This window comes from Fusarium solani, assembly GCF_023522795.1.
Source record: "Fusarium solani strain SB1 chromosome Unknown bctg00000001, whole genome shotgun sequence".
Lineage (NCBI taxonomy): Eukaryota > Fungi > Ascomycota > Sordariomycetes > Hypocreales > Nectriaceae > Fusarium > Fusarium solani.
The window spans coordinates 992828-1019615 of record NW_027072156.1 but is presented as its reverse complement, the minus strand read 5'-3'; the positions used below and the strand labels follow the sequence as shown (position 1 = coordinate 1019615).

Sequence of the window (26788 nt, the reverse complement as noted above, 5' to 3'; positions counted from 1 at the left end):
GAACAAGCATCCTTCTTCACCCCCCCAATCCAACTCCCCCAGTCTGACAACACTTGCATCCCGCAGCCGCCACAACTCCTTCTAGACAGTCTCAACATCTGACTTGGTTCTACCACTGTCCCTCGTCGTCGTATCATCGCTCGTCTCCCAGAACCTCTCCGTCGTCCTACCTTTGCCTGTCGTCAGCCCAATGATGTCGAATGGGTCAATCAGCGTCTGCCAAAATGGCCTGGGATCCTTGAACCCGGGCCCTTCCACCTCAGTAACTCCATCTGGGGCAAGGTAGATCTTGTTGCTTTTGGGGAGATATCGTCGTGGGTGCCGCACATTGAACATGACGGTGTTGATCAGCATCACAGCTGCCTCGAACACGTAGAAGAACCACTCGTATCGGACAACGGGGTTTATTGTCGAGGGGTCAAAGCCAGGGCCGTATCGGAGCTCTGCCACACTGAAGTACTCAATAATACGGTAGATGGTTCGTGCCAGGATCAACGTTGTGCTTATGTAGAGCGTGATGAGCGAACTTTGGAGCCGGTCGTTTCTCACGCCATTTGAGATACATCGGTGGTGAAATACTGTCCCTAGAACGACGAAAAGCACCAAGACGATGACTTGCAAAAGCAGCGAGGCCTTGATGAGCGCGTGGCCCGTTTCGATCGCCTTGTCAGACAATGACTGGTTGGCCGAATAAGAAGCACCCCATCCATTAAGACTTTCAATGATTGCAGAAACGAAGCCAAAGGTCGTCAGGACTCGTCCAGGGTGAATCGGTGAATGGTAGGGAACGTAGTACAAGATACGGCCAAGGATGTGGTAGTTCTGCAGCTCCAAGAGCGGTCTGTTTCACATGTCAGTCTTCGTGAACAGCATAAGCACCATGGGTGACGTACGGGGCAGCGTATGTGATACAAATGCTGGCGATGAAGATGTTGAGGTTGTCATAGTGGAACGCTCCATACTCGCGGAGGGCAAAGCCAGCCGTGAAGAGGAGGCAACAAAAGGAGAACAGAGGTGTCAATATCCAGCACTTATAATGGCTATCACGTAGTCAGAATCACATAATTCCATGCTTCAATCATTCAGTAGCATGGTAGGATCACTTACGAAGACTGCCATGCATGGACGCATCCTGAAGCGCAGAAAGCGATGCAGAAGAAGATAGCCGCGCCCTTGTTGGGGGCGTAGAACCAGTAGCTTCCATCCACTAATAGAAACAATATTAGTCACTCAAGAATAGACGGTCCAAATAGAGTAAACTTGCCGTATTTTCCGTCAGACATGATATCAATCTAGTGTAGCACTGAACTCGAGTCGTCAAGATACAGAGAACTCCGCCAGGATTCTTGGAGTGTTACTCAACACAATAATGATGAAGCCAAGACTGACTGAGCGTTCTGCCCTGCCAAGCGAAGGGAACTCGATATGATTATATAGCCAGCCATGATCAGAGAATTAACCCTCAAATCAATCCCAATATCAAGTGCCAACTCGCAATATCATCCCCAATTCAGCCCTTCTTCAGCCCCGTGGCACTGGTGGCCAATCGCGTTGGATGCGAGGAATACGGTCTCCAGGTGGGCGGGTCCAGGCAGATCAGGGACAAGTACCGCACCAAACACAGACATGTACTTTTACGCATCTCTTAGCTGCAGAAGTACTTAGTCCCCTCAGACCCTATACTTGGTTCGTGACTCTCGTTTTCCCCGTATCCCTCGCATTGCCCGAACAATGAGCCTCCCAAATTGTCGATCCGACGATGGACGCCAAACGGGCCACTCAGAACCCGTTTTCTTTTGACCACGGTCAATACGATGCACGTTCGGGACCAGTCGGCAAGCCTTAGCCGTTATTTCTTGGGCTTGGCCCTTCAAAAGAGTTTGGTCTGCAATTCGCAGCATGGCATCACGACCACAAAAAGAAAATAGATATGCCTCAATCGTCTCTCACGATATCCTCAGTTACTCATGTGCATTAAATTGCTAATGTTCTGTTATCATGCCTAGATTCCATGAAAATGAGAGAAAGAGAGCGTTAAGCTGAAACTCCATCCATATATCTCAAGCGCAACATTCAACGCCGGCTGATTCCATTCCGTGTCCCCCACCAAACATCCATCTCTAGAATTACAGGTCCTGTGCACGGCTGGGGCATCCAGTCCGTCCATATACATAGTACAGTTGTCATTAAAATCCTCCTCTGAATTACCACTCACGGTTCATGTCGCCCAAGTCAACTTGTTGCTCAGTCCACCCCCCAGCTTCGGCTGTCGTCTGAGGATTCAGGTCGCTCGGCCGTTGCGTCCTTTGCCGCTGTCTCCTCCTTATCATGGCTGTGCATGGCGTGGCTGCTATGGCGTCGGTGCCCATGATGTCCGTGATGCCCATGGTGTCCATGGTGATCGTGGTGGGAGCCAATGTGTGGCTCATCGTCGCTCCAGTCGCTAAAGTCCCCTTCCGAATAGTCCCATTGAACGGGTATCTGTTCTCCGTCGTCACCGTACCCATACACCAGGCCCCTCCACTGGCCGGCAACAATTTTCGCCGCAACCTTGAGCATCAGAGTGATAAGGTGGCTTGGGGGCCCAATTATCATCTCGCAAGTCTTGCTGATGATGGCCATGGGGAGGTTCTTCACAGTTTCCAATCTGCTCTTGTACGTCCTTCGTTCCGTGGTCGACACCGTGGGTGGTGTAAAGAGATTCGCAGCTGAAGGCAGTGGAGATAGCGGGCGTCGCCTTACTGAGATGCTGCTTGTAGTGGCCCGGTGCCTCGCGGCCGGACGTTGAGAGTGGAATGGAGGTGTTGATTCGCCATTAGCATCTCCAGGTAGTGCACCAATACTAGAGTCTCCATCTGAGGCCGTTGGCGCGGAATTAGATGCAGCCGAAACATTGTCCTCCTCGTCTGAGTCCGACTCCCATGCACATGGCATTCCGGAGCTGCTGGCGCTTCCTAAAGCTTTATCTGTCTCGAGAAGTGGGCTCAGCAATGTGGTAGTCTTTTGCTCCTCCCTCTCCTCATGGATCTCCTCAACAGGAGAATCTGGCTGAGATGTTAGGGGAGATAGTGGTGCAGGAGCACTGGACGAATGCCAGGACTCAACACTGTGAAACGACTCCTCGCTGTCTCGGCGTCGATGTTGGGGTTCAACCGTGTCGTTCTTTTCGACAATAGGTTGCTTGTTATCCTTATCCGAGCTGTCGGAATTGCGCGACGCAGCTTCTGGATGCTCAGGCTCTTTGCTTGGGGGGGCAACATCCTCAGATGGACAAGGTTTGTTCATTGCCAACATCAAATGTGGTGGCAAGGTGACTGATCGCGACATTGTAAAGCCAGCGGTCCGTCGGAGTCGAGCCTTCATACGGCCTCCTCGATATCCTGACCCTTCATGAAGCTCGTATACTGATGGTTCGTCCGAAACAGACGTTGCAGAGAACTGCGGTGATCCACCGTCGGATGAGTTTGTGTAGGCCTCGCTAGAGAATGAGGGGCATCTGTCGACTTTCTTTGTGCCAACTTGGGGTCTCGGAATAGCGTCGATCATTTCGACATGCCTAGCCACGCTGATCGATGGTGACTCCGACAATGTTCCTGACGAATTGGGCAGAAAGGGATCCGAAAAATCGAGTTCTGCCGGCCGTTCCAATACAGCGTCGAGTGGCTTGGGGCTGGCTCTTTCAGCCCGGGAGGAGATCAGGGCAGGAGACGGAGATCGTTTGCGGAGTCGTGACTCCGATGCGTCCCCGGTCATGGATGTGTGAAAATCGTCGCTGGATTGTACACTGTCGGTATGAGCCCTCGACCTCGACTTGGGCACTTGTAGTTGGGGATAAGAGGCTGCGCAGGATGCCGAGCTCGTAGGTCTTGACAAAGGGCTTGTTGAAAAGTCGGGATAGTGCCTGTTGCTCAGAGGTGTGGGTGTGGTCGCTCTCCCAACAAAAGAAGACCGCCGAGAGCCCACTGAAGACATTGAATCAAAAGCTGGGGTAACAGGCAGCGATCGTTGCACGGGCGTCCAAGGTCTCCTCGTGACCGGTGTCTGGGGGCGTTCTGGCAGATCGACCGTAAACGAACGTTTAAAAGGACATTCGGTCTTCTCGAACTGAAGGATCTTATCAAAAACTCCCCTCAGTGCCTCAGCTCGGGCCTGATCCTCGGGGTCCTGCACGGGGAGCTCTATCCTCCAGTAATTTGGTCGTCGAATCTGTAAGACGAATTTGCTATTCACTTCGTCGATGCACCAGCACTGGCTCTTGGGCAAAATGGGCTGTAGTGCAGAACCGCAGTTCAGGAAGGCGACGGATCCGGGGGCTCGGTAGATACGGAATGGACCTAAAAAGCGAATTAGTACTGAATGTGAAGCCTTCGGGGAGCTATGGACTTACCAACAGCGATGGTTCTCTCCAGCTGTGAGGACCACGACAGGCTGCCTGGTTCGTCATCGGGACCTCCAGGACTCCTCGAGAGAGCTCTCCCAGAGGCTGTAAAGGAAATGATTTTGGCATTGGGATGGTTATAGAGTGTTTCGACCAAGCTGTCTGAATCAGGAGAGCCAGCATTCATGGCCGCTCGTAAAGGAATCGGTGCGGTCGCAACTCGTCGAGGGGCCCGGTAGGGGCGAGGGTGCGTCGAATCATCCATGATGAAGGTGATGTGTAGTCGTCTTTGCAGTGGTGCTTAGGAATCCTTGGCCTGGTTGCAGCTCAGGCATCTCGACGGGCCGGGTGGAAGCCGCCCCTCATAATTGCGTGACGTCGACGAAGGAGATCTAGATGATGTCGTGTCGGGAGATTGTCGCGTCGTGAGGAGGTTGTCGTGTACTATCTCCCCTGACTGGCCAACGAGGGAGGATTTGCCAGACAACTGAAAAGGCAAGGAGGAGGGGGCAACGCCGGATACAGAAAGATTCCTCAACGCAGAGCGATGGGGCACTATGTTCATCGAACGACTTCGATGTCGCAAGGTGGCTAATATGAAACCCACCCTTCTTGTCCTTCTCAACGCAGGAACCGCGGGCGGGTGGACTGGGGGATCCTGGAGAAGCTAAAAAAGCAACTTAGTCATCTCCCTTGACATTCCAAGGCCCGCAGATCCCGCCTACCCGTGGCCCAATCCGGCTAGGGGGTTTGCTCCTGGAAATGCTTGAGACCTTTGTGCACAGGCTCTGTTTGGCTGCCCAAGGCGAGGAGTTTTATTAGCCGCTAGGTTCACGGACTTTCTAACAAATCGTACGTTGAAACTGATGATAGATGAACTTATTGAAATGGTTCCATGTCGTTATTGTCAACGTATTGGACGGGATGCTAAACGCGGGAGTGACAAGAGCTTGCATAACCCGCTGCGAACACCACTTAGGCGCAGTATGCTGTCCAACCAGCGACGAGTGGGACACACCAACCAGATGCGATCTTCATAAAATGGACGTGACTGGGAGTGAGAAGAGCCAGTAGAGTACTGTATGTGTCTAAGATCAGTAAGGCATCCCATTGCCTATCAAGATCAAGCACTCAGAGCGATATCCGAAACCCATGTCTCTGGCGAATTTTAAACGCCTGTGATCTTTCCCGAGCATTTCTCAGGAGCTCATCCCGCCACTGGTTATCAGCTTTCACATGCAACTCAGTGGATAGCTGAAGCTCCAGGGCCAACCAATCTGCAGCAAGCAAGCTGCCTCTGAACACTTACGTCACCTTGTGGTCTCACACATCCACGTCACAACATTCCAAGCGGTTTCGACATCTCGCACGCAACTTGCCCCAGCTGTCCCTGAATATCTTTCCACAATCTATGACTTGCTTTGGAGCTTGAGACACTGTACGCCCTGGGCAACTTCGTTGAGATCCCCTGTTCTTCTACCATCGGAGGCAAGCCCCCGCCTTCTGACACTTTGACATCGTGCCACTTTGAGCTACCGTAAGCTCTACCGAAGCAGGGTCGTGTGTCAGGCTGGATAGCTTCGTTCCAAGACCAGCCCTATTCTCCCAACCAAAATGTCGTCTTCCGATAAGATACAGGTGGATAAAGATAAGCTGAAAGAGAAGTTGGAGGAGAAGTTCGACTTGTCCCACTTTGACTTCAATGCCATAATTCGGGGAGCTCAATTGACCTTGGTGGGAGGCAAGTATACATTGCCGGAGATCGGTCTCTTCCACAGTTGGTCAAGCTAACTCCATGTCACAGCCCATCGAGCACTTCAGAACCCAGCACTCTTCACCACTGATCACTATCGTCAAGCTGCCATAGCTGTCGTTGCGGGGCTCGCAATTCGGCTCGTCATCGCTATTCCGGTATGCTCACACCTCAACGGACTCAGAAGCTTCGCAGGGCTAACATGGTCAGATAATTGGTATCAAAGTGTTGATATGGTTCATCTCGCTCTTCATATCCCTTGATGCCGTGACGTGGGATGACAAGCTTGTTGGCGGCCTCGACTTTGTTGCTGAATATGTCCTTCAAGTCCCCTTCTTTCTCATGGCCCTCATGCGCTATGTAGTGCCGACTCTCGATAACCTGTAAGCTTGACCTGGTTGATGTTATCTGAACACTTACCAACCCACCACAGCTTCATGCAGTCGCTACAGTGGGTGGATATGACCTATGTCCGCAAGCACAAGAACGATAACCCTTCTGAGCTTCGAGACATGTATTATCCCAATCTCAAGGGGTATAGGGCATCTGATGGAAGCACACACTCAGAGAGCACAGCTCAAGCTGTTTCGATGTTTCTCTATCGATTTCTCCGCAAGGGCGCGATCTCCCTCGCCGTCTTTGCCCTTTCATATGCCCCTGTCATTGGTCGCTTTGTGCTCCCCGCTGCCAGTTTCTACACCTTCAACAACGCAGTCGGGTTAGGCCCGGCATCCGTCATCTTCGGCACAGGCATCTTCCTGCCTCGAAAGTACCTCGTTATTTTCCTCCAGAGCTACTTTTCGTCAAGAAGTCTGATGCGAGAGCTGCTTGAGCCCTATTTTGCCCGAGTTCACTTCACCAAAGAACAGAAGCGAAACTGGTTCCGCAGCCGTGAAGGTGTTCTTTTCGGCTTTGGGTTCGGCTTCTACGTCCTGGTCAAGATCCCCCTGGTTGGTGTGCTTGTCTATGGCATCGCCGAGGCCTCAACGGCCTATTTGATCACCAAGATTACCGATCCTCCACCTCCTGCCCCGCAGATGAAGGAGTACGCCGAAAGTCAACAGAACTGGACAAACAAGCATGAATTCCTCAATTTGTCACTCGCCAACATCGATTCGGTTCCCGGGCGGGAGCTCCCCGAGAAGACCAACTGAGTCGCTTTCCAGTTGATGGGCATGGACAAGTCATGCAGCAACTTGACATCGGCATCATGAACCGGAGGTTTCATCAATCCAGGTCTTCGGCGCAGTATCATCGGGAGTCAGTCAAAGGTTAGGGAACTGCATGGGCATTGGGACTGAGAGGTTCTTCGAAGCTGCCGATTGGGTCCCTTCCGGGGTGTACTACAACAGGGGCAGCTGATCAGGCACTGTCAGGGCTAAGCAACCATCCAACCACCATGTATGTACAATATGTACAATAGAATCAGGAAGAATAAAGTCCTTGGTGCGCAATCAAGGTCGTAACAAGGGAACAGATATTCAATTTGGCGATTCGGCATGTGACTGGGCATTTCCTAAATCCTCACGCTAGAGTGTAAGCTATAAACGTGTGTCGAATGGCCAAGTTAATCTTGTTACCCATATATATGCTCCGTTCAACTATATCCACCCATTTCACCAGTCTGGAATAATAGAAAAGCGCTCGTGGGCTGTGTCTACGGTGTGCTCCCTCATCGCCCTATCCCCCTGTCCTATAAAGTGACACCCGAACGTGTCACACTTGCGAAGCACATTGTCACCCTCGTCCTGGATCTCACTCAAGTCAACGTGACCTGTCAATTCCGCATGCTTCCGACCCTCGAGCTGACCACTGCCTATCCAATCACACCCTGGGACGTCGCATTTGAGGATCAATCCCTCTGTGTCAGTGTAGTAGTGAGCTGCGTTGAGCTTCTTCACCAGCTTATGGGCCTGCTCAAGCACCTCATCATCGTCTGTGGGCCAGACTGTCCGATCCATCTCTGGGGGAAGCGACGGGGTATCGTGGGGGTATTCTGAGTAGCTGAAAGCGACCCTGTCATAGTGTATACCGGAGTATACCAGGATACAGCGATCCCTCTTCTCCTCACCAAAGTTGATGAGATTTTGGGCCTTGAGAACAGTCAGAGCTATCCGTAGAGCAAGCAACCAGGGAGTACGAACCTGGACATCAAATGTACAAATTTGAATGTCAAAAATGGAAGACAAGATGCTCAGCTCAATGCCTCCGCCCCAGCGGTCAGGGTCCTGGATGCTGCGGCAATATTGGCTTGGTGAACTGCCCAGCACAACCTCCGAGTAGTCTTCCGGGTGCTGCACGATGTAATCTGCCATCATCCTCCTCAGTTGCTGTGCAGGGATCTGCTTTGGCAAGGCGCCACCAAAGGCTGTGAACAGACAGCTATTGTCGCTAGGCATGACTCGAAGCACTACTTCCTGTCAGAGATTATGTCAGAGCGATGGCAGTGTCGCAATACTCACACAATGTGCCTTCACGTTCTGGCCATGGTACGTTAACATCCTCTGGGCTCTCGTTCTTTTTGGCTGTCCGCGATGTCGCGGTGCGTTGTTGGGCAGCAGCCGTCTGAGCTGGCACTTCGGGAGCAGGTGGCATCTCTTCGGGAACGATGGTGAGGGTTTCTCCGTGAAGGCCAAGAGATCGAGCATTCTGATCACCCTGACTGGGCTCAAGAGTTTTCATTGCCATAGGCGGGCCATATTTGATGCTGAAGCTGGCGATGCCGGATTTGGCCCGCAGTTCATCAAAGACGGCCTGAACTGTTGCATCATCAGACATCTCCAGAATACCGGTACCGGCAGGGCCCTTGTAGCGAGCTCGCATGATTTAACGAGTCTTCGGGAGGCCGTCAACAGAGAAAACACCAAAATTTAGAGGCGCAAAAAGCTCGTTATCGGTCAGTACAGAAGATGGGCAGGTAGGTATGGAGTTCAAAAGGCGGACAACGATGAGGGAGGGGCACAGAGAGAGCCAGCGTAGGAGCGTTGAAGGCAAGGAATTTGGGGGAACCTCTGAGAAGCTGAGCCTCACGAGGGCAAGTGAATAGTATTCAAAAACACGCTCTGAAAGACCTATACTAATTTTATCAGCAGTCAATAACCGTCGTATTCTTCAAAGAAGCTATTTTCGAACCCATCTACAAAGAAAAGTGAATTAATCAATCCTTGGCGACAAGTTGGTACGGCCATGTTGGCGATCAGAGCGCATCCCCGGCACTGTGCGAATATTGTCATATTGGAACCCGTCACACGATATATACGCACCATCTAGCCACCTTTATACTAGCCCCGAAGCGCGCAAGGGCGAACGCGCTCTTGCACCTCCAAGGTTCAGACTGCATGTCGAAAGTCCAAGTACGTACCTTCCCAATCAAGCACCATCAGCTTTCGCGAAATTTGACATTCCTGCTTCTCGATCATACTCTCCCGGCAATTGCGCCTTTTACCATATCCCACGACAATCGCGAATCGCGACTCAAACCCGTCCACGCGTTGCGACTGCGCCCGAGCGGCCCCAGAACCTCGCCATGTCGACTCGGAGGGCGAACGCGCCCGAGGTGCGCGAATCGATCGAGGCAAAGGCAGCCAATGAAGATGTCGAGATGAAGGATGGCCCGGATGCCGACGTGGATGCCGAAGGCGATCCTGATGTTGACATGGACGCTGAGGGCGATGAGGATGCCGAGGGTGAGGAGGATGCTGAGGGCGAGCTGGACCAGCAAGGACGTCCTGATTTGTATCGCTTGATTCACAATCTCGCGACCTACCTCTGTAGTGTCGAGGAGAAGTATGTTTCCCGTCCCACGCCTCATGGTGTAGATACTAACAAACATCGGTGCACAGTGGCGAACCACTTGCCGGCGGTTTCCAGCGCATTCCCAATCGACGAGTCCTGCCTGATTACTTCGAGATCATATCGGAGCCTGTCGCCTTCAGTACTGTTCGAGTAAGTTATGGGCACCAGGCTATTATTTAGGGTTGCGACAGTGTTGTTGACACGAGGGTAGGGAAAAACTCAAAAGAAGCAGTACAACTCCTTCGCCGAATTTGTCAAGGATGTTGCGCAAATCTGCCACAATGCTCAGGTCTACAACCGTCCGTCCGCTCCCATTTTCGGCGCTGCCGTTCGATTGAGGGAGGTGTTTGTTGAAGAACTCAATAAGCTAGTCGACAAAGGGCATATCACTGCGGATGACGCGAAATTGCCAGATCTAGGCGAGCTCCCACCTGCAGAGGAATCTCCGCCAGCTGAAGATGACGAAGAGGAGGATGAAGAAGAGGAAGAGGACGAGGAAGAAGAGGAAGAGGAAGATGACGATGATGATGATGACTCAGACGACGAAGGCGGACGACACTGGGGTCGAAGACGACGTACCTCTGGCCGGAGAGATCGAGACGTGGACAAGGATGATGATGCACACAAGCGACGAGGACGACCCCCAAGTGTGCTGACCCCAACTGAGGCGCGGATCTCGTCGCTTCTCAAGGGTCTAAGAAAGCCAAGAGATGATGACGGCAACCTCCTCATTCTTGCTTTCGAGAAGCTACCTGACAAGGCCGCTGTCCCCGACTACTACCAGACAATCGGCAACCCTATTGCTCTCGACAACATCAAGAAGAAGGCGAAGCGGAAGAAGTACCAAAGCGTCGACCACGTCATGCAAGATATCGAGCTCATGTTCGAAAATGCCAAGCGTTATAACGAGGACGAAAGCGAAGTATATCAGGCCGCCGTGGAGCTCCAGAAGCAGGCTCGCTTCCTTGCTGAGCAGGAGAAGGCCAAGCCTGACGATGATTTCCGGGATGAAGACGGCAAACTACCCTTGGCGGAGATTGTGTACAATGATCAGTCCTGGAAAGTTGGTACGTATACGAGGGAAACGGGGTTGCTCACTCCTCGTCTCGTGAACAAAGCTAATATTGAAGCAGGTGACTGGGTTCACATCCGAAACCCCAATGACTTGGCCAAACCAACCGTGGCTCAGATCTACCGCACATGGCAAGATCGCGCTGGTCAAAGGTGGATCAATGCCTGCTGGTACTACCGACCAGAGCAAACAGTGCATCGGTTCGAGAAGCATTTCTTTGAACATGAGGTTGTCAAGACGGGCCAGTACCGAGACCATCAAATCGAAGAAGTCCTCGACCGCTGCTTTGTCATGTTTGTGACACGTTTCAACAAAGGTCGTCCTCGAGGGTTCCCTCTTGACAAGGAGATATACGTGTGCGAGTCGCGTTACAACGAGGAAAAGTTCCGATTTAACAAGATCAAGACGTGGGCCAGCTGCGTGCCAGATGAAGTGCGCGACAAGGACTACGAAATGGACCTCTATGATGTCGCCCGACGGATGAAGAAGATACCCAGCCCTATCAAGCACCTGTTGCGTGAGGATGCAAAGGAAACTGATGAGCTGCCCAAGCCCACATGGGGAAGCCCCAACGCTCCCCCAATTGTGGGAGCTGTGCATCGCCGGCCACGAGAACCTAATGTGAGTAAAGAAGTCCATACCCTCTCTACCTTGGTGTACTGCCAGTGTCATGGTGGTGCGTGGTCCGTTTGTTCGTTGGCGACCACGAGATCCGTTATCAGCAATCAGCCATGCACAATCCCTGCCCTTCTTCCCCATCCGTGACCGTTTGGGTCTCAACGCCTGATTCACGAACAATTTTTGTGCCTCAGGTTCCCATATCATTGTTGTTCTTCCACCGTTTTTGCTGCACCGGACTGACATAAACCCTGTCTCATAGGAGTCGCCGCCTCCGGAACCCACCCCTCCGCCGCAGCCCATGTCGGCCGTTCCACTTCCCGACGTCAGCCTTGATGCCGGTCGGCGCGCATCAATGCTCTCGGTACCTGGAAGCATGCCCGCGGATCCCTCCGTGAGGCACCCCTCTATGCCATATCCTGGAGGGCCATCTCCCTCGCCTGTTCAGTACAACGCCCATATGACGCCTCACTTCCAGCCCGTCACGCCAGGAGCGCCGCCTCCGCAGGTTCATCAGACTCCCGTGCCTATTCCTCATCCTCCTCACCTTGGTCCTCCCCAGCCCCAAGTAGCAGTGCGCCCTGTGCAATATCAGCACCAACCTCAGCACCCACAGGCCGGCTATGCCCAAGGCTTTACCCCGAATTATGCGCACGCGATGCCTGTTATGCATCAGCAGACGCCGATGGGTAACCAAATGGCCCAGGCATACAACCAAGTCCAAGTCCCGCCCGTTGCGCGCACCCCCATGGCACCCAACCCAGGTGCACCTATGCAGGCTGGTAACGTATACAACCCGCCACGACCACCAGAGGTGTACACTCTACCCGACAACATCAACGAGGCTCTCCCAGAAGAGCTCCGACAGAACTTCCAGCACGACAGCAACGGTCGTGTCCTGTTCTTTACTGCTCCCCCACTTGAGCGCTCTCATAAGGGCATCTCACACGAGAGCGCCGGTCTAGGGCATAGTGCCAAGTACCTTGCTGGACGCAAAGAGTGGCTGGCAGACAGAGAGAAGAAACGGAAGGAGCGCGACGAGAAGAACTCGAACTCGTCTTTGAAGCGGGTCGAGACCGATGGCACAGCTGTACGCGAAACCAAGGAGGAGATTGCAGCCCAGGCTAGTGATGCTATGGCTAAGTGGCTCCAGCAATATGACGAGGATACCCAACGCTGGAACAAGGAAACCGGTCTCGAAGGGTGGCGCGGGGTTGCTGGAGAAAAGGGCACTGCCTAGGAAGGGATATGAGAGATAAGCCACTCTCAAAAGGAGGTATCTTGAGCCGGGAAAGGGGGGGTTGGGTTAATGGCGCCTGGATTATCGTACGAAAGTTCACTGATGGCGTAGAATAAGGTTGATAGGCTGGACGTCAGGAGTTAAGAATGCTGTATTTCATCTCGCCAAGTTTGTAAACATCCGAAGCTGATTATACTTGTGAGGTTTGGGCCGCGCAGCTAACGGCCGATCTCGTCCCAGTCTTGTTCCGTTGTACTGGCTTATTCCGTCAAGTTCAATTGCAAGAAAAGTTACACCAAAAATCATTTGCAGCCCATGTCAAACACTTGTACTTTTTGCAAATTTTAAGGGGGTTATCTTCCATCTATCTGGTTCGGTAGTGTTCCTCTTGTTTGAATACCTAGGCATCCGATGGCATGTTGAATGACCTTGCTTCCCACGCCTTATGGCCTTCAAGGGTCCTGCGCAAGCCCGGTTGATTTCAACACCTGCTAGAGGGCATTTCCTTGGGGTTTTGTACTGGGTTGTGCCCAAGGTGTTGCCATTGTCAAGGAGAATCGAGAGAGTACGGTTTCATCGCAGCGGTCGTAGTTGATAGTGGATCGCTGTAAACCCATCACAAACTCCCCGATGTCTCACCCGTCCCTCTTCAGATCTTCTCCTGCATGGTCCTGATAGGTTGAGGAGAAAGTCCTTGCTCTGAACCTCAGCAGATGTATCAGCTCATGTTTGAGCCAACTCAACCTGCATGCCGTCTGAGACAGATTGTTTTCGGCCGTGTCCCAGCTCATACATGACCCATTCATAGACCGCCCACTGAACGGCATTGACCATGAAGGCTCGCACGCTGCAGACAGTCAATCCTCGGAAGAACACCCGGGCGCCTTCTTCCCTGTATGCTTGTTGCGCAATCTGAAGCGCGCCAGTCCTGCTGGGCCGCGAGACACCATTTGATTGAAGGAGGGGAGATGTTTCTGCTTGTTGAACCCAAGGCTGAGCTTGGACTCGAGTTTTGATGACATCGAGAGGAAAGATGCTAGCCCAAGTCGCGACACCAGCTAATCCTCCACACAAAAGAACTTTGGCAGCCTCATGCTGAAACGAGGACTCCTCTCCTGGTTCGGTGGCAAGCCAACGAGTACTTAGTTCGTAGGACCAGAAGTAGAAGCCATAACCAATACTATCACGGAGTGCCGTCACACCACCGCCAAAGTAGAGGCCACGAATGCCCTCGTTCCGCCAGATCTGTTTCGTGATGGCCCAGCTCGACAGGGGTGGGGAAGCAAGCTGTGCTCGACACTTGATGAGCTCAGTAGGAGTGCTGACAACCCAAGTTGCGAGACCTCCCACGGCGCCAGCAATCCATGTATTCCAGAGGTTTCCCGAAGTCGAAAAGGCATTGTTCAATGCCGCCTCGGTGCGGTTATAAGAGACAAAGAGAAGAGCATTCAGGGCGCCATACCCAAGGATTGGCGCAGCGGTGCCGGTGACCAGAGAGGCCGAGTTTCCAAAGTAGCGAGCATATGGCGAGGGGCCTTGGCTAATTGCGCGAGCTGCTGCTGTTGTTCCAAGGACCGGGTTGGGAGGCGTGTTTGAAACTGGGGTGCTGTGTTGCGCCTGAAGTCGTACTTTGATCACATCAAGCGGGTTTCCAATAATAATTCCAACAGCACCGCTCAGATAGCCAGCCCAGAAGTCAGCCGACATAGTGACACTATTTCTCACGACTGCGATTGCCGGAGTAGCTGATCAGATCGCCTCGAGACGTTGCGCTGGGCGATGGTGATGGTGCTCAGCACGCCGACGTAGACGACGCCCCAGGCCAAACCTAGTATCGCCAGTGGACGCCGATTCGCTGTGGCATGAAGATCAATTCGGCGGTATCGGGTCAAGTACTGCCAGTGGGCGAAATGTCCAGCAACTGTCGCGGTCACAATTCCAGTGCGACGCTCAGCAATGGCGACTTGGAGAGGGGTCGGTCCAGCGGTTCGATGCTCGGCAAAGCCATCCCCACCGCTGGCCGATCGGCTTTGATCGGAGGCTGAGAGATTGACGCTGGAGGATGTGTTAGTGGTTCTGAGGTTGGAGAAAGCCATTGAAAGCAGCAAGATCGGCGTATTTGGACGTACCCAGACGGCGCAACAACGAAGGGGCTTTCAGACAGCATTTCCGACCGTGTTCAATGCACTCGAGGAGATGAGGAAAAACAAGGAGAAATTGAAGAGAAATTGCACGCCTTGCCACCGGCCCCATCGACAAACATAATAAACTTGCTTGGCTGCTCGCGCAAGGTTACCTAAGCTGGTGGAGGCCAGGCGCTATTCTCACTAACACCGCATGGCCCAGCGGAAGACCCTCGGCGGTCTCGGAGTCCTCGGGCGCGTACTACGTAGTGCGGAATTGTTGTTGGTGGCGTGGCACGTGACAGCGTGTCTGCCTGCTGTCGCGTTGAGTCACTGGTCGCGCCTCCCTCAGCTATTTACCCTTCCATGATCACGGCTGGTGACAAAGCAGCTTTCAATCCGCTTCAAACCTCTCTAAGGGCTTGTTCACAGCGAGAAGAGACGATATGACTGCTCCGTAAGTTGTCACCCCATTTCTCAACTCAGTACCAGGCGAATTGACACCCTCCAGGTCACCTTCCGTGTCGACGCCGCTGGCTGGCAAGGACAAGACCATCGGCCGACGCATGCATACACCGCAATCTCTCGACCGACTTCACAAGCCATTCAAGTGCCCGGGAGTCGCCGGACGGACTCCCGCGACCGACAGACCGGCGAGAAAGCGGAGAAAGGTCGACTATACAGGTGCCGACGGCGAGACAGACAATGATAAGCCGTACTCGAACCAGGACCGCCTTGCACTCGCTACTCGAGACGTCAACAGATTCCCCGTGTTTCAGGCCAAGGACAAGGGACTAGTTTTTCGCAAGGCATTCACAGTACCTCTCAAGAACAAGGACAGCACCGCATACAACCCCAATCGCGCCCCTCCTACCCTTGGTCTTCGACAGGGCGCCGTATTCATTGCCAAGCCCTTGCACGACCCTAGTGGCGAGTTTGCCATTGTTCTCTATGACCCAACTATCGATGATAAGCCCAAGGATACTCCCAAGGCAATCGAAGCGCCCAAGGCCGACGCCCCAGCTGAGAAGCTCGACGCGCCGCTCGTTCACAAGAGTTTGGCCGAAATCCTCGGCATCAAGAAGAAGGTAGACGGAGATCACCCTCGAGTTCCGGTGGTGATTGATCCCAAACTCGCCAAGATTCTTCGCCCACATCAAGTTGAAGGTGTCAAGTTCATGTATCGGTGTGTGACGGGCATGATTGACGAAAAGGCCAATGGCTGCATTATGGCAGACGAGATGGGTCTAGGCAAGACACTTCAGTGCATTTCCCTCATGTGGACATTGCTCAAGCAATCCCCAGAGGCTGGAAAGTCGACCATCCAGAAGGCCATCGTCGTTTGCCCTGCCAGTTTGGTCAAGAACTGGGCAAACGAGTTGGTGAAATGGCTGGGTGCTAATGCCATCCACCCATTTGCGATCGACGGAAAGGCAAGCAAGGAAGAGCTCACTCGCCAGCTTCGGCAATGGGCCATCGCAAGCGGTCGATCTGTGACTCGCCCCGTCATCATTGTCTCTTACGAAACCCTGCGACTGAACGTGGAAGAACTCAAGCACACGAAGATTGGTTTGCTATTCTGCGACGAGGGTCATCGTCTCAAGAATGGTGACAGCAACACCTTCAATGCCCTCAACAGCCTCAACGTCACAAGACGAGTCATTCTCACTGGTACCCCTATCCAGAACGATCTTACTGAGTACTTCTCGCTCACAAGTTTCGCGAACCCCAATTTGCTTGGAACAAGACAAGAGTTCCGCAAGCGTTTCGAAATTCCCATTCTGCGAGGTCGAGATGCCGACGCTTCAGAGGCCGATCGCAAAAAGGGTGACGAATGCACGGGGGAGCTGCTCAGTGTTGTGAACAAGTTCTTGATTCGCCGCACGAACGACATTCTCTCCAAGTACTTGCCCGTCAAGTATGAGCACGTCGTGTTCTGCAACCTGGCGCCCTTCCAATTCGACCTCTACAACTATTTTATCAAGAGTCCAGACATTCAGGCTCTCCTTCGAGGCAAGGGAAGTCAGCCGCTGAAGGCCATCAACATCTTGAAGAAGCTCTGCAACCATCCCGATCTGTTGAACCTCTCTGACGACTTGCCTGGTTCCGAGGGGTGTTGCCCTGAAGACTACGTTCCAAAGGAGTCTCGCGGTCGAGATCGAGAGGTCAAGTCGTGGTACTCGGGCAAAATGGCCGTCTTGGATCGTATGCTGGCCCGTATTCGCCAGGACACGAACGACAAGATTGTGCTGATCAGCAACTACACCTCGACTCTGGATCTCTTTGAGCGGCTCTGCCGATCTCGACAGTACGGTTGCCTTCGTCTTGATGGAACCATGAATGTCAACAAGCGTCAGAAGCTCGTTGATCGATTCAACGACCCCAACGGTGATGAGTTTGTCTTCTTGCTCAGCAGCAAGGCAGGCGGCTGTGGTATCAACCTCATTGGTGCCAACCGTCTCGTTCTATTTGATCCTGACTGGAATCCCGCAGCGGACCAGCAAGCTCTGGCGCGAGTGTGGCGTGACGGGCAGAAGAAGGACTGTTTCGTCTACCGCTTCATTGCCACGGGTACGATCGAGGAGAAGATCTTCCAGCGGCAGTCTCACAAGCAAAGTTTGTCTTCGTGCGTCGTGGACTCGGCAGAAGACGTCGAGCGTCATTTCTCTCTGGACAGTCTCCGCGAGCTCTTCCAGTACCGGCCCAACACCAAGAGTGACACTCACGAGACCTTCAAGTGCAGACGTTGCAAGCCGGATGGGAAGCAGTACATCAAGGCACCGGCAATGTTGTATGGTGATACCAGCACATGGAACCACTTTGTCAACGAGGGCCTGAAGCCTATTCAAGACTTGCTGCTAAGACAAGAGTGTGGGGAAGCCGAGGTATCGGCTGTTTTCCAGTACATATCTCATTAAGGTGTCTAGGCACATGTTTTTTCAAGATGTCACGGTTATGAAAGCATGCGAGGCGTTATCGAGGATTCGAGTGTCAGGGATTGCGATTTGCTTTATGGGAGTTGTGCTAGACAGGTAGATTTGCCTTGGTGGAGTGGTTACTCTGGTCGACTGTTTCAGTCTCACAACAGATAAATATCAAATGGGAAACTTTCTTGCGCGTGAGCCAGCCAAGTTATGCCTCAAGGTCTATTTTTCGTCGGGGCTTCTTTCGATACGTCCAATAATCAGCTCGATCACCAGTCGACAACGAATGGGTGGGTTCATCCCAATTGTTGCCCGGGTCCCCTATCTATCCAACTGTTGATACCCCTTGCACCTTTGATTATTGACAGGAATGGTACTGTCCTGCCTATTGCCTGTAGTTCACTTGATGTCTGTTCACCTTTTGCCAAGGGCCTTGATCCCTTTCTCTCACCTCGAAGACCAACTCCACTTTTGACCACCCCATGAGCAGAGTTCCACACCCCCATTTGCCAGCAGGAAATCTTCTAGCTTAAAACACGCCAAAATTCTATGTCAGCAGGTAAGAAAGAGGAACATGATTCGTGGTAGCCACTGTGAATACTTAGGTAGATGTCATGGTCCAACATAGCTACCCTAGAGACGCCGAGAATCCGGGCCCGTATGATGCCCCGCCATGCCCTCTCAGAAAAACCCCACCATCACTAAGATCACGCCTTCCAAAGCCGAATCTTTGAACCTCAGCCGCCCACGGAACGAAAGAGGAAATCTCTCGACGACAGATTCCCGATGTCTTTTGACGATGAAGAGCCCATGTGAGACCCAATCCCAATAGCATACAAAGTCCCCAGCTTGCTGACTTGTACCGTTCTCTTTCGCAGAAGCCTCTCGAGTCACGCCCTGGCCGCGTTGGCCGAGTTCCACGCCGAAAAGGACGCCCACCGAAAGACGTTTGAGAAGCTCAAGACCGGGGTCGCCCCCAGAGCCGGAGCCGTGTCCGGGGTCGTCGGCCCCGGAGGAGACGACGATGTGGAAGAAGAAGAGGACAACACCCCGGACGAGGACCCGGATCAGCAGCCGCTGAGCATGGCGGCTTTTGTAGAGGACTGGAACGAGTCGCAGTTTTGGGTACGTAACAAGTTTGTCGACGAAGGATACAACACCTGCATATAAAGCAGCACAAGGTCGTCAGCGTCCAGTGGGTTTTACCCCAGGTCGTGGTGGAGATGGCATCGCGATCGGCTTTCTGGGTGTCCTGCCCATTAGGTTACCATTACGTACTGGCCCACGGGACTCAGCTCTTGGCATCAGGACGCCCAACGTCCAAAGTTCATGATTATTATGAAACAGGTACAGCCAAGTATACAGGCTAACATGGGGTTCGCTAGTTCCTTGACGATACGGCCTTTGTCCTGGCCGACCAGCTCCTCGACGGCGCATCCGCCAGCTCGACCATTGGCGTCCTATCGACGCCGAGCGTATTCGTCGCGCTCAAGAACCGCCTGGTAAGAAGATATTATCCTCTGCAGAAGTGACAAGGCGCACCTACATGGGGAGAGACATGGTTGCTGACTCGTAACATCGCGTCGTGTAGAGACATTGGCCTGTCGAGGACAGACCGAAGCTGGTGTTGTTCGAGCATGACCACCGGTTCAGCGTCTTTCCCGAGTTTGTCTTTTACGACTTTCAACGGCCTCTCCAGCTTCCGGGTATGCACTTGTTCCTCGAATCGATGAGATCCAAGGGCTGACATGGCTTCAATCAGGCTCACTCAAGGGTAGTATAGACAGCATCATCATCGATCCGCCCTTCTTCAGCAGCGACTGTCAAACAAAGTGTAAGCTAAATCCCACTCGCCACTACCCTAACCTCTAGTCTGCCACGTCAAAGTCCCCCTGGACAGCGACTCCCTCATCATCCTCTCCTTTGCTGATATGACACTTCTACAGTTGCCCTCACCGCCCGCTGGCTGCTAAAGCCAGCTTCACCGCGCGTCATTGTCTGCACGGGTGAGAGAATGTCCTCCCTCGTCAGCAAGCTCTACCGGTCTCTCAAGGTCTACCCGACTACATTTGAGCCGGCTCACTCTGGTCTGAGCAACCACTATTATTGCTATGCCAACTTTGAGAGTTCCACATGGGACTGGCGGTCTGACGAGTCTGACTGAGCACAAGACTGAGCCGTCACGTCTATGGGGTGTGAATCAAGCCTCGATTTTCATGAGTGTTACTTTACACAATCACCTACGTAGAATGGCAGATGCCACGAAATACCCCTGATTTGTTTACCCAAACACAAGCCTCAAGAGCGTCATCTTTCACGGGAGAAATGTGGCTTTGACTGCCCATAATTACTATGTTCTGCTGACTGCGATGCGGTTTGCATGTTAGCAGTCCATAAGTGATCAAAGTAGAGTCGTCGGCAATATTGAAAGCAAAATACACCAGGCAACATGCATCATATCGTGGGCCCCTTGCGGGAATTGCTAAATTGAATCTTTACGCCGAGCAATGCATCACACTCCGGGCATCTGCCTTTGTTTTCCTCCCCCAGTGAGCCTGCCATCCATGCCCGTTGACGCCGGTCCAGTGCTTCCAATTTCAATTTCCATCAATGATCCCCTTGGCCTCGCTCGGTGTTCATACTTGCTCCCTGCCCCCTTCCTGTAGCACAGGGTTAGGCGAGGGAGCGGATGATGTAGAAGAGCAGATAGGCCTGAGCGCCGAGTACATCAGACAAACTGGCCAGCTCAACCTTGTGGTCATTGAACTTGAACCACTGATACCACATGTTAGCACGCCGCTAAATCGCCTTGGAAGAATAGTTATGCCTACCTGATCACCAACCCGGCAGTACGATGTGTAGTGGCCGGTGTCGATCTCGCCGACATGGACCACAACACTGAGGAGGTCGTAGGTGCATGATCGTTCTAGCTCGAAGTTTTCGCGACTGTCACGACTGCGGGCACGATTCGTGTAGGGCAGCATGTTCAGCTGCAGCGGGAATCGCACCTCGTTGCTGACCTTGGAGGCTGCCCTGTCATGTCTCCCATGCCTATATTCAAAGCGCTTGAAGACCATTAGTTTCGTCCAGTTGGTCAAGCCATTCCAGTAGACCAACTCACCTTTAGTTGTATTGATAGAACATTCGGCAAACGCTTGATGCTGGTGTGTCGCCTTGCTTGCTGGATCGAGCTACAGTTGTTGCAACGATACTCGCACTTGTCATACTTGATGTACTCTTCGTCCAGACAGTCTTGTAGAGTCAGCGATGGCTTCTTGAGACCCGTCTTCTTAATTCGTTTCTGAACCACATTCTCGAGACCCAGGCTCAGGTCTAGGAAGGACTGGATGGAATTGCTCTGTCCCGAGCAGTTCTGGCATGTGGTTGTAGTTTGCATCTTGCCGTAAAAGGTCTGGTGCATGATGCAGTTGCAGCTGTGCTCGCTGCCAATCTCTGGCTTCTTGCCGTCGCCATTGCGCTCGTGAAGTTCCTCAGCCAGGAACTGGAAGAACTCGTGAGCATCTTGTTCTTTGGTGGTTACCAGATTCTCGAAGGCCTTCTTCTCAGAAATCCAGAACCCCGACAAGATGTTAGCGGCCGTGTAGCCGTTGGTGTTCTCGAGAGCATAGAAATCCTGGAACATATCGTCCATGGCGCAGCTCAAGCAGTGAGGAACCTGGCAGTCGTGGTGGCCATCGCTGAGGTAAAAGTTACGGAGGAGAGGGTTATGGAGGAAGCTTTGGAGGACAACGTTTTGGTAGCAAGTGGCTCCAGCGTTATAGATGCCGCGAAGGCCGTTAGCGCGACAAGAGGCGGTTGTGGTATTGTTGGTGATGTATCGAGGGTCATCCTTAATGGAGTCCTGGAAGAGCTCATCATGCTTCCTCTTGCGACCTGAGCAATCGTCAGTCCATGCTCCATGCTGTAGAATTCGTTGCTGTGCAGTGTCAAGCAGCCGAGACCAGACAATGCCGGTTTGGCAAAGTTGCCCTGTACGGCCATATGATTTGGTGCTTACCAGAGAAAGACCCGGTTCCTATCTTTCGTACTCGGAGCTCCTCCAATGTGGGATCCCAAACAAAGTCATCACATATCTGACAGTAGAGGGAGCCACTTCGGGAGTCGACGTCTGCGACAGGTTAGCAGGGCGGGTGTTGTCAAGTGGTCAAGAGCCACCAACAGAAGCGATGTTGTTTCTTAGTTCCATGCTTCAATCGATCGTCTTCGGAAACGGTCGTGGGGCATTGTAGGCAGAGGTAGTTGGATGTGAGAGTCGTGATGGGCCGTCCGTCCTGGGTCGTCGAGGTCTGTGGGATGATGGGGGTCGAATCGAAGATGCCGCGGAGAATCAGCTTGTAGTGTGTGATGGAGCTGTTCATGACCTCTTGGCCTTGGGTCAAGAGAAGTTGTACATGCTCTAGAGACCGGTTAGAAGAGAAAAGAAGGCAACGCGACGCCGAGGAATCGTTGGAGAGAAGGGGATCGTACCACAGCCGAACATTGGCGACCCCGGGACCGGGGACTTGACCTTGAAGTTCTTAGGCGACGCGGGTGTTGTCGGCCGAGCAGACATGATGAGGGATTGAGCTGGGTGGCCTCAAAGCTCTGCTTGTGGACGAGTGAAGCTCAAGAGAATGCAGCGGTGCCGGCGGCCGCTGGAGGAACGGGGCTCGATTCGGGGGATGAAAGGATAGGCGAGCGATCCGACAGCAATGACCAGAGCGAAAGTATGTCTCAAGAAGTCGGGCGACCGAAAGGGGAAGTATTATGATCGATCAGGCTCGCTGTAAAGAATCTCGTTGATTGTCGATCGAGGGTGTGAGAGGCGGGCGAGGCTGAAGGATGCAAGGCACAGCAGAGCACAGCACAGCACACGCGCTAAGCCGAACGTCGGACAAGCCGTGCGTGTCGGTCAAGAGATGGAAGAAGTAATTGTTGAATTAAATAAACAGACAAGAAATTAAGAGTTAGATAAAAGATGGGAGCCGATTCGCGCCTTGAGAGATGAAGCAAAAAATGTCGACAAGGCTCGGCGCAAGTCGTTTTGGATCTCTTGTCGCTTCTTGAATGAATAGAATAAATGGGATTTGAAAGAAGCCACTGAAGACAGGGAGCGAGAGATGAGGTGCGGGTGTTTGTTTGGTGGAGTACGTACCTTCCGGGGTAAATTAGCAGGCAAGGTACAATCGTGGCGGCCTTTGCCTCGTGAAAAAAACCCAATCAGCTTCAGTATGCAGGCCGATAAGATAAGCAGCCGGCTTCCATCCTCACGGCGGTGTTGAATCTTTATGGATAAATTACCCGTTGCAGCAATCAGTATTGTTTGTCTGGAAACATTGGGATATATCCATCAAGCACAAACTCCAATGACCGACTGCTTTGTCATTTGCTCAAATGATGCCCTTCACAGACCATCATGGGATGATGTGATGCTCTTCAGGTAATCCTGTACTAGCCCCTATATTTTTAGCGCTCGCTTGTCAGCCGCTATCACGACACTGTGACATCCTCCCGTGTTGATGAATGACAGCGAAGGATGCTTGAAACCGACATTTTGACATTGATCAGGCACGACGTTGCACCTTTGCTACCGTAAATATGCATAAAGCGAAAACTCTAACAAGCGATGGGGGTGGTTTGAGGTGGATTTCGCCAGGAAGATGATGCTATTCATAAGCTCCTGCACTGACGAGTAATGTGCAACATCATTCATGGTTATTAAGCTCCTCATGAGGAGAACCACTTTGGGCCGAGGCTTTCCAGCTCTTTCCTCGTGGCATTGGACAGACACTGCCGAGATCTCCAAATGCCGAATGACGACAGCCACTCTTTTACCAGTAAAATAGCCAAATCCAACAAACAACTCACCATTCTTCCTCCTCCTTCATCTTCACCATCCCTTGTTGCTCTTTGTCCCTAGGCGCGTCTCCCTTCGGCTTCGCTTTCGGTCCCGCTCTGGCTCTTCCGATTTCTCCACACAATCTATAGAACCCCCGGCTCCGATCTCCGGCTTCCGGATCCGGACCCCTCCCGATTTTACGCCGGGTTTGCTCCGGGCCTTCATTTTTCACGGTCCTAGACTCCGAACCAGGTCCCGGTGCAACGCTCGCCCGACCCTGACACGATCCATTACCCACATCATGGCAACACAACTCATCGCCCTCCCAGCCGTAGAGCGCCTCAGTCCCGCCTGTATCCGTATCCTGGGCGGCAACCCAGGCAAGTTCACCCTCCAAGGCACAAACACATACCTCCTCGGCACTGGCCGCCGGCGCCTCCTCATCGACACGGGCGAGGGCCGTAACGCCTGGATCACGTCCATCCGTGACACCCTCCAGCAGGAGAACGCCACCATCGACGCCGCGCTCATCACGCACTGGCATCACGACCACACGGGCGGCATCAAGGACCTCTTGAGCATCTCGCCGCAGACAAAGATCTACAAGCACACCCCGGAGGAGGGGCAGCTCGCGATCGAGCATGGGCAGCGGTTCGAGGTTGATGGTGCTACCCTGACGGCGGCGTATACACCAGGGCACACCAAGGACCATGTTGTTTTCGTCATGGATGAGGAGGATGCCATGTTTACGGCTGACAATGTGCTCGGTCAAGGCACGGCGGTTTTTGAGGACATGGCAACATATCTACGGAGCCTCGAAGAGATGAAGACGCTCTTCAAGGGCAGGGCATACCCCGGCCACGGCCCTGTCATCGAGCACGGTCCAGCCAAGATTGCCGAGTACATCACCCACCGACGTCAACGGGAAGAGCAGGTCATCCAGACGCTGGGACTCGGGCCTGGAGAGGTCAAGACAAATGTCACCGAGCTGAGGTCGACGTGGACGGCCATGGAGTTGGTCAAGGTCATCTACAAGGAGGTGCCAGAGACTCTCCACCCTGCGGCCTGTGGTGGTGTGTTACAGATCCTGGGGAAGTTGGAGGGGGAAGGCCGGGTGGCCCGTGACGGAGATGGATGGCGTTTGTTGGGTGAAGGGCGTCCTTCTTTATAAACATGTAGAGGGTGTGAGGTGATGATTACTCCCACACACAATTCATTAGTTTGATTGCTATTCCCGGTAAGCTTTGAAATTTAAATCCGCGTTTTCCGAAAAATCCATCATGGTCGAAAGCCGCATCTGCCTCGGAAGTGTGGGATCCTTGGATGGAAGCAGTTTGCCGTGCCAAGACACGGCGAGCGACTTCGGCAGCTTCGGATCTCCCTCGACTTCACCGCGTCCTTGACCTTTGCAGCAACACCCGGCAAACAAGAAAAACAAGCTGCATGTGCTTAGCGAACGAACGAAAACCATGGCGGGGACTCACACAATCCCTGCTCATCCACGCCAGAGCTAAGGCAGCCACTTTGGAGGAGTCGGGAATGGCGGTCTCTGATAGACGCCGCGGGCTTGAATGATCTACAGTACGGGGCACTTTGTGTGTAACTCGTCTTCTGACCGTTGATGCCCGAGCTAGCGGCCGCTGTAATTCATCCTCGGGATAGACTCATGTTGCCCTCTTGCACAATGGTATGGATCAAGAGGTTACACGGCAAACAAGCCTGCAATGTCGTCACACGTCACATACATGATGTCCTCGGTGAACAGTCAGTCATCCCTAGGCAACCTGGGTAATATGTAACGGCCAGCAAACCGATTTCTCCCCGTAGGATCATACGACTATGGCCTTGTCATCGGGTTCATCAGTGTTTCTGCGCGGGAACCGAGATTGGCGTTGAAGGATCACGATCTGCTTTGCTCCATTCAACACGGATGTCTCGGAGTGCTTCGTCCTGCGGCCACGGAGGTCCATGGACGACCGCATTGATAATTGCAGTTAAACCCTTGCCATCAAATTCTGGGCAGAGACGGTCCATCTTTCCGTGCTATCCTCGAAGACGAGGCCAAAAATTTCCGCATCGAATGGGTTCCCATGCCTTTGATAGCCTTGGTGGTGTTTGAGTGGGGAAAACCATCGGCGATTTCGAAATACGCGAGGTCAAGGCGGGTTGACGAGAGAGCTGCATCCACTTCCCGTGAGAGCTTCATCCCTTCCAATTGCTTGCTTAGTGATTATGTCTAGTTTGTCAGCCAACGTTGAACAATTACCCACCCGTTTTTGTCACGATACTGTGATGCAATTGTCAGCACTCAAAGCAAAGCGCAGAGATGTTCCCAAGTGGGGAGGGCGCAATGTATTGGCGGTCCCCCCAAGCTACCTTACATATCGACATGGCATTAGGGCTCTCTTTCTGCATCTGGGCTCATGCGATTTCTTTGTATCCTATGCTCAGAAAACTGGGGTGGGATAGGGTTGGTGAGATTTCGGAAAGATAATGGATGCTTGGTCGAAAGGTGTGTGTGCCGGGTCACTCACGACTGCTGATCAAGGGTCCCCGCCTCCGAACAAAGACCCTGGCGTTTTTGAGTCATACGGTTGTAATGGATGTTTCCCGTCTGGGTGTTTTTCGTGTCCTGTGACTCGTGAAATGGCGGTTTGGTAGTGTTGAAGGAGGTGGGACCTTTTTTCGTTCATGGAAGTATCTGACCGGAAACATCGGGGTATCGGAGATAATATGGGCGCGTTGTTCGATGGGTGAAAGGCACGTTGCCAAGGTTATGGTCCTGGTTTTTCCTCCATCACCCCTTGACCATCGGGGCCCGGGACTTAAGCCATCCGTGGTGACTTTGTGTTCTTGACCGCCGTGTGTAAGTGAAGCTGTCACGCATTATCTGTAGGAATACGCTGCACACGTGTGTAGACGTAAGGCGTCTACGTTATTCTTTCGTCAGCCCTAACGTCTTCTCTAATGGCTGCCCGACGTCATATTCAGCCTTATCGCGGACATAATCGCTTTTTGCCTCTCTGTGTGGTCGTCAATTAGAGTT

At 52.8% G+C, this 26788-nt stretch overlaps 11 protein-coding genes across 11 annotated transcripts; 5 read left to right on the top strand and 6 right to left on the bottom strand.

Moving 5' to 3' along the window:
• Positions 1 to 81: 81 nt before the first annotated feature.
• MRS44_002430 (uncharacterized protein) lies at positions 82 to 1901 on the bottom strand (the record flags this gene model as incomplete). The annotated part of the gene is made up of 4 exons (XM_065622819.1): positions 82 to 841; positions 894 to 1040; positions 1108 to 1207; positions 1766 to 1901. The coding sequence occupies 4 exons, from the start codon at positions 1899 to 1901 to the stop codon at positions 82 to 84; spliced, it is 1143 nt and encodes a 380-aa protein (XP_065478891.1).
• Positions 1902 to 2244: 343 nt separating this feature from the next.
• On the bottom strand, positions 2245 to 4643 carry MRS44_002429 (uncharacterized protein; the record flags this gene model as incomplete). The annotated part of the gene is made up of 2 exons (XM_046274213.1): positions 2245 to 4334; positions 4388 to 4643. 2 exons carry the CDS (start codon positions 4641 to 4643, stop codon positions 2245 to 2247), a joined length of 2346 nt encoding a protein of 781 aa, XP_046127001.1.
• A 1349-nt stretch (positions 4644 to 5992) lies between these two features.
• MRS44_002428 (uncharacterized protein) lies at positions 5993 to 7285 on the top strand (the record flags this gene model as incomplete). The annotated part of the gene is made up of 4 exons (XM_065622818.1): positions 5993 to 6155; positions 6207 to 6289; positions 6342 to 6514; positions 6565 to 7285. 4 exons carry the CDS (start codon positions 5993 to 5995, stop codon positions 7283 to 7285), a joined length of 1140 nt encoding a protein of 379 aa, XP_065478890.1.
• A 462-nt stretch (positions 7286 to 7747) lies between these two features.
• MRS44_002427 (uncharacterized protein) lies at positions 7748 to 8954 on the bottom strand (the record flags this gene model as incomplete). Its single annotated transcript, XM_046284864.2, has 3 exons — positions 7748 to 8224; positions 8276 to 8541; positions 8594 to 8954. The coding sequence occupies 3 exons, from the start codon at positions 8952 to 8954 to the stop codon at positions 7748 to 7750; spliced, it is 1104 nt and encodes a 367-aa protein (XP_046126999.1).
• An 86-nt stretch (positions 8955 to 9040) lies between these two features.
• MRS44_002426 (uncharacterized protein) lies at positions 9041 to 12856 on the top strand (the record flags this gene model as incomplete). Its single annotated transcript, XM_065622817.1, has 5 exons — positions 9041 to 9048; positions 9402 to 9917; positions 9974 to 10076; positions 10138 to 11619; positions 11879 to 12856. The coding sequence occupies 5 exons, from the start codon at positions 9041 to 9043 to the stop codon at positions 12854 to 12856; spliced, it is 3087 nt and encodes a 1028-aa protein (XP_065478889.1).
• Positions 12857 to 13579: 723 nt separating this feature from the next.
• Positions 13580 to 14563, bottom strand: MRS44_002425 (uncharacterized protein; the record flags this gene model as incomplete). Its single annotated transcript, XM_046284863.2, has 1 exon — positions 13580 to 14563. One exon carries the CDS (start codon positions 14561 to 14563, stop codon positions 13580 to 13582), a length of 984 nt encoding a protein of 327 aa, XP_046126997.1.
• Positions 14564 to 14577: 14 nt separating this feature from the next.
• MRS44_002424 (uncharacterized protein) lies at positions 14578 to 15023 on the bottom strand (the record flags this gene model as incomplete). The annotated part of the gene is made up of 2 exons (XM_046284862.2): positions 14578 to 14911; positions 14986 to 15023. 2 exons carry the CDS (start codon positions 15021 to 15023, stop codon positions 14578 to 14580), a joined length of 372 nt encoding a protein of 123 aa, XP_046126996.2.
• A 402-nt stretch (positions 15024 to 15425) lies between these two features.
• On the top strand, positions 15426 to 17897 carry MRS44_002423 (uncharacterized protein; the record flags this gene model as incomplete). Its single annotated transcript, XM_046272313.2, has 2 exons — positions 15426 to 15436; positions 15491 to 17897. The coding sequence occupies 2 exons, from the start codon at positions 15426 to 15428 to the stop codon at positions 17895 to 17897; spliced, it is 2418 nt and encodes an 805-aa protein (XP_046126995.1).
• A 792-nt stretch (positions 17898 to 18689) lies between these two features.
• MRS44_002422 (uncharacterized protein) lies at positions 18690 to 20067 on the top strand (the record flags this gene model as incomplete). The annotated part of the gene is made up of 6 exons (XM_046282547.2): positions 18690 to 18715; positions 18782 to 19028; positions 19289 to 19405; positions 19495 to 19609; positions 19666 to 19737; positions 19850 to 20067. 6 exons carry the CDS (start codon positions 18690 to 18692, stop codon positions 20065 to 20067), a joined length of 795 nt encoding a protein of 264 aa, XP_046126994.1.
• A 509-nt stretch (positions 20068 to 20576) lies between these two features.
• MRS44_002421 (uncharacterized protein) lies at positions 20577 to 22476 on the bottom strand (the record flags this gene model as incomplete). Its single annotated transcript, XM_046271537.1, has 6 exons — positions 20577 to 20678; positions 20735 to 20968; positions 21025 to 21797; positions 21922 to 22032; positions 22084 to 22320; positions 22392 to 22476. 6 exons carry the CDS (start codon positions 22474 to 22476, stop codon positions 20577 to 20579), a joined length of 1542 nt encoding a protein of 513 aa, XP_046126993.1.
• Positions 22477 to 24043: 1567 nt separating this feature from the next.
• MRS44_002420 (uncharacterized protein) lies at positions 24044 to 24913 on the top strand (the record flags this gene model as incomplete). Its single annotated transcript, XM_046278956.1, has 1 exon — positions 24044 to 24913. The coding sequence occupies one exon, from the start codon at positions 24044 to 24046 to the stop codon at positions 24911 to 24913; it is 870 nt and encodes a 289-aa protein (XP_046126992.1).
• Positions 24914 to 26788: the final 1875 nt, after the last annotated feature.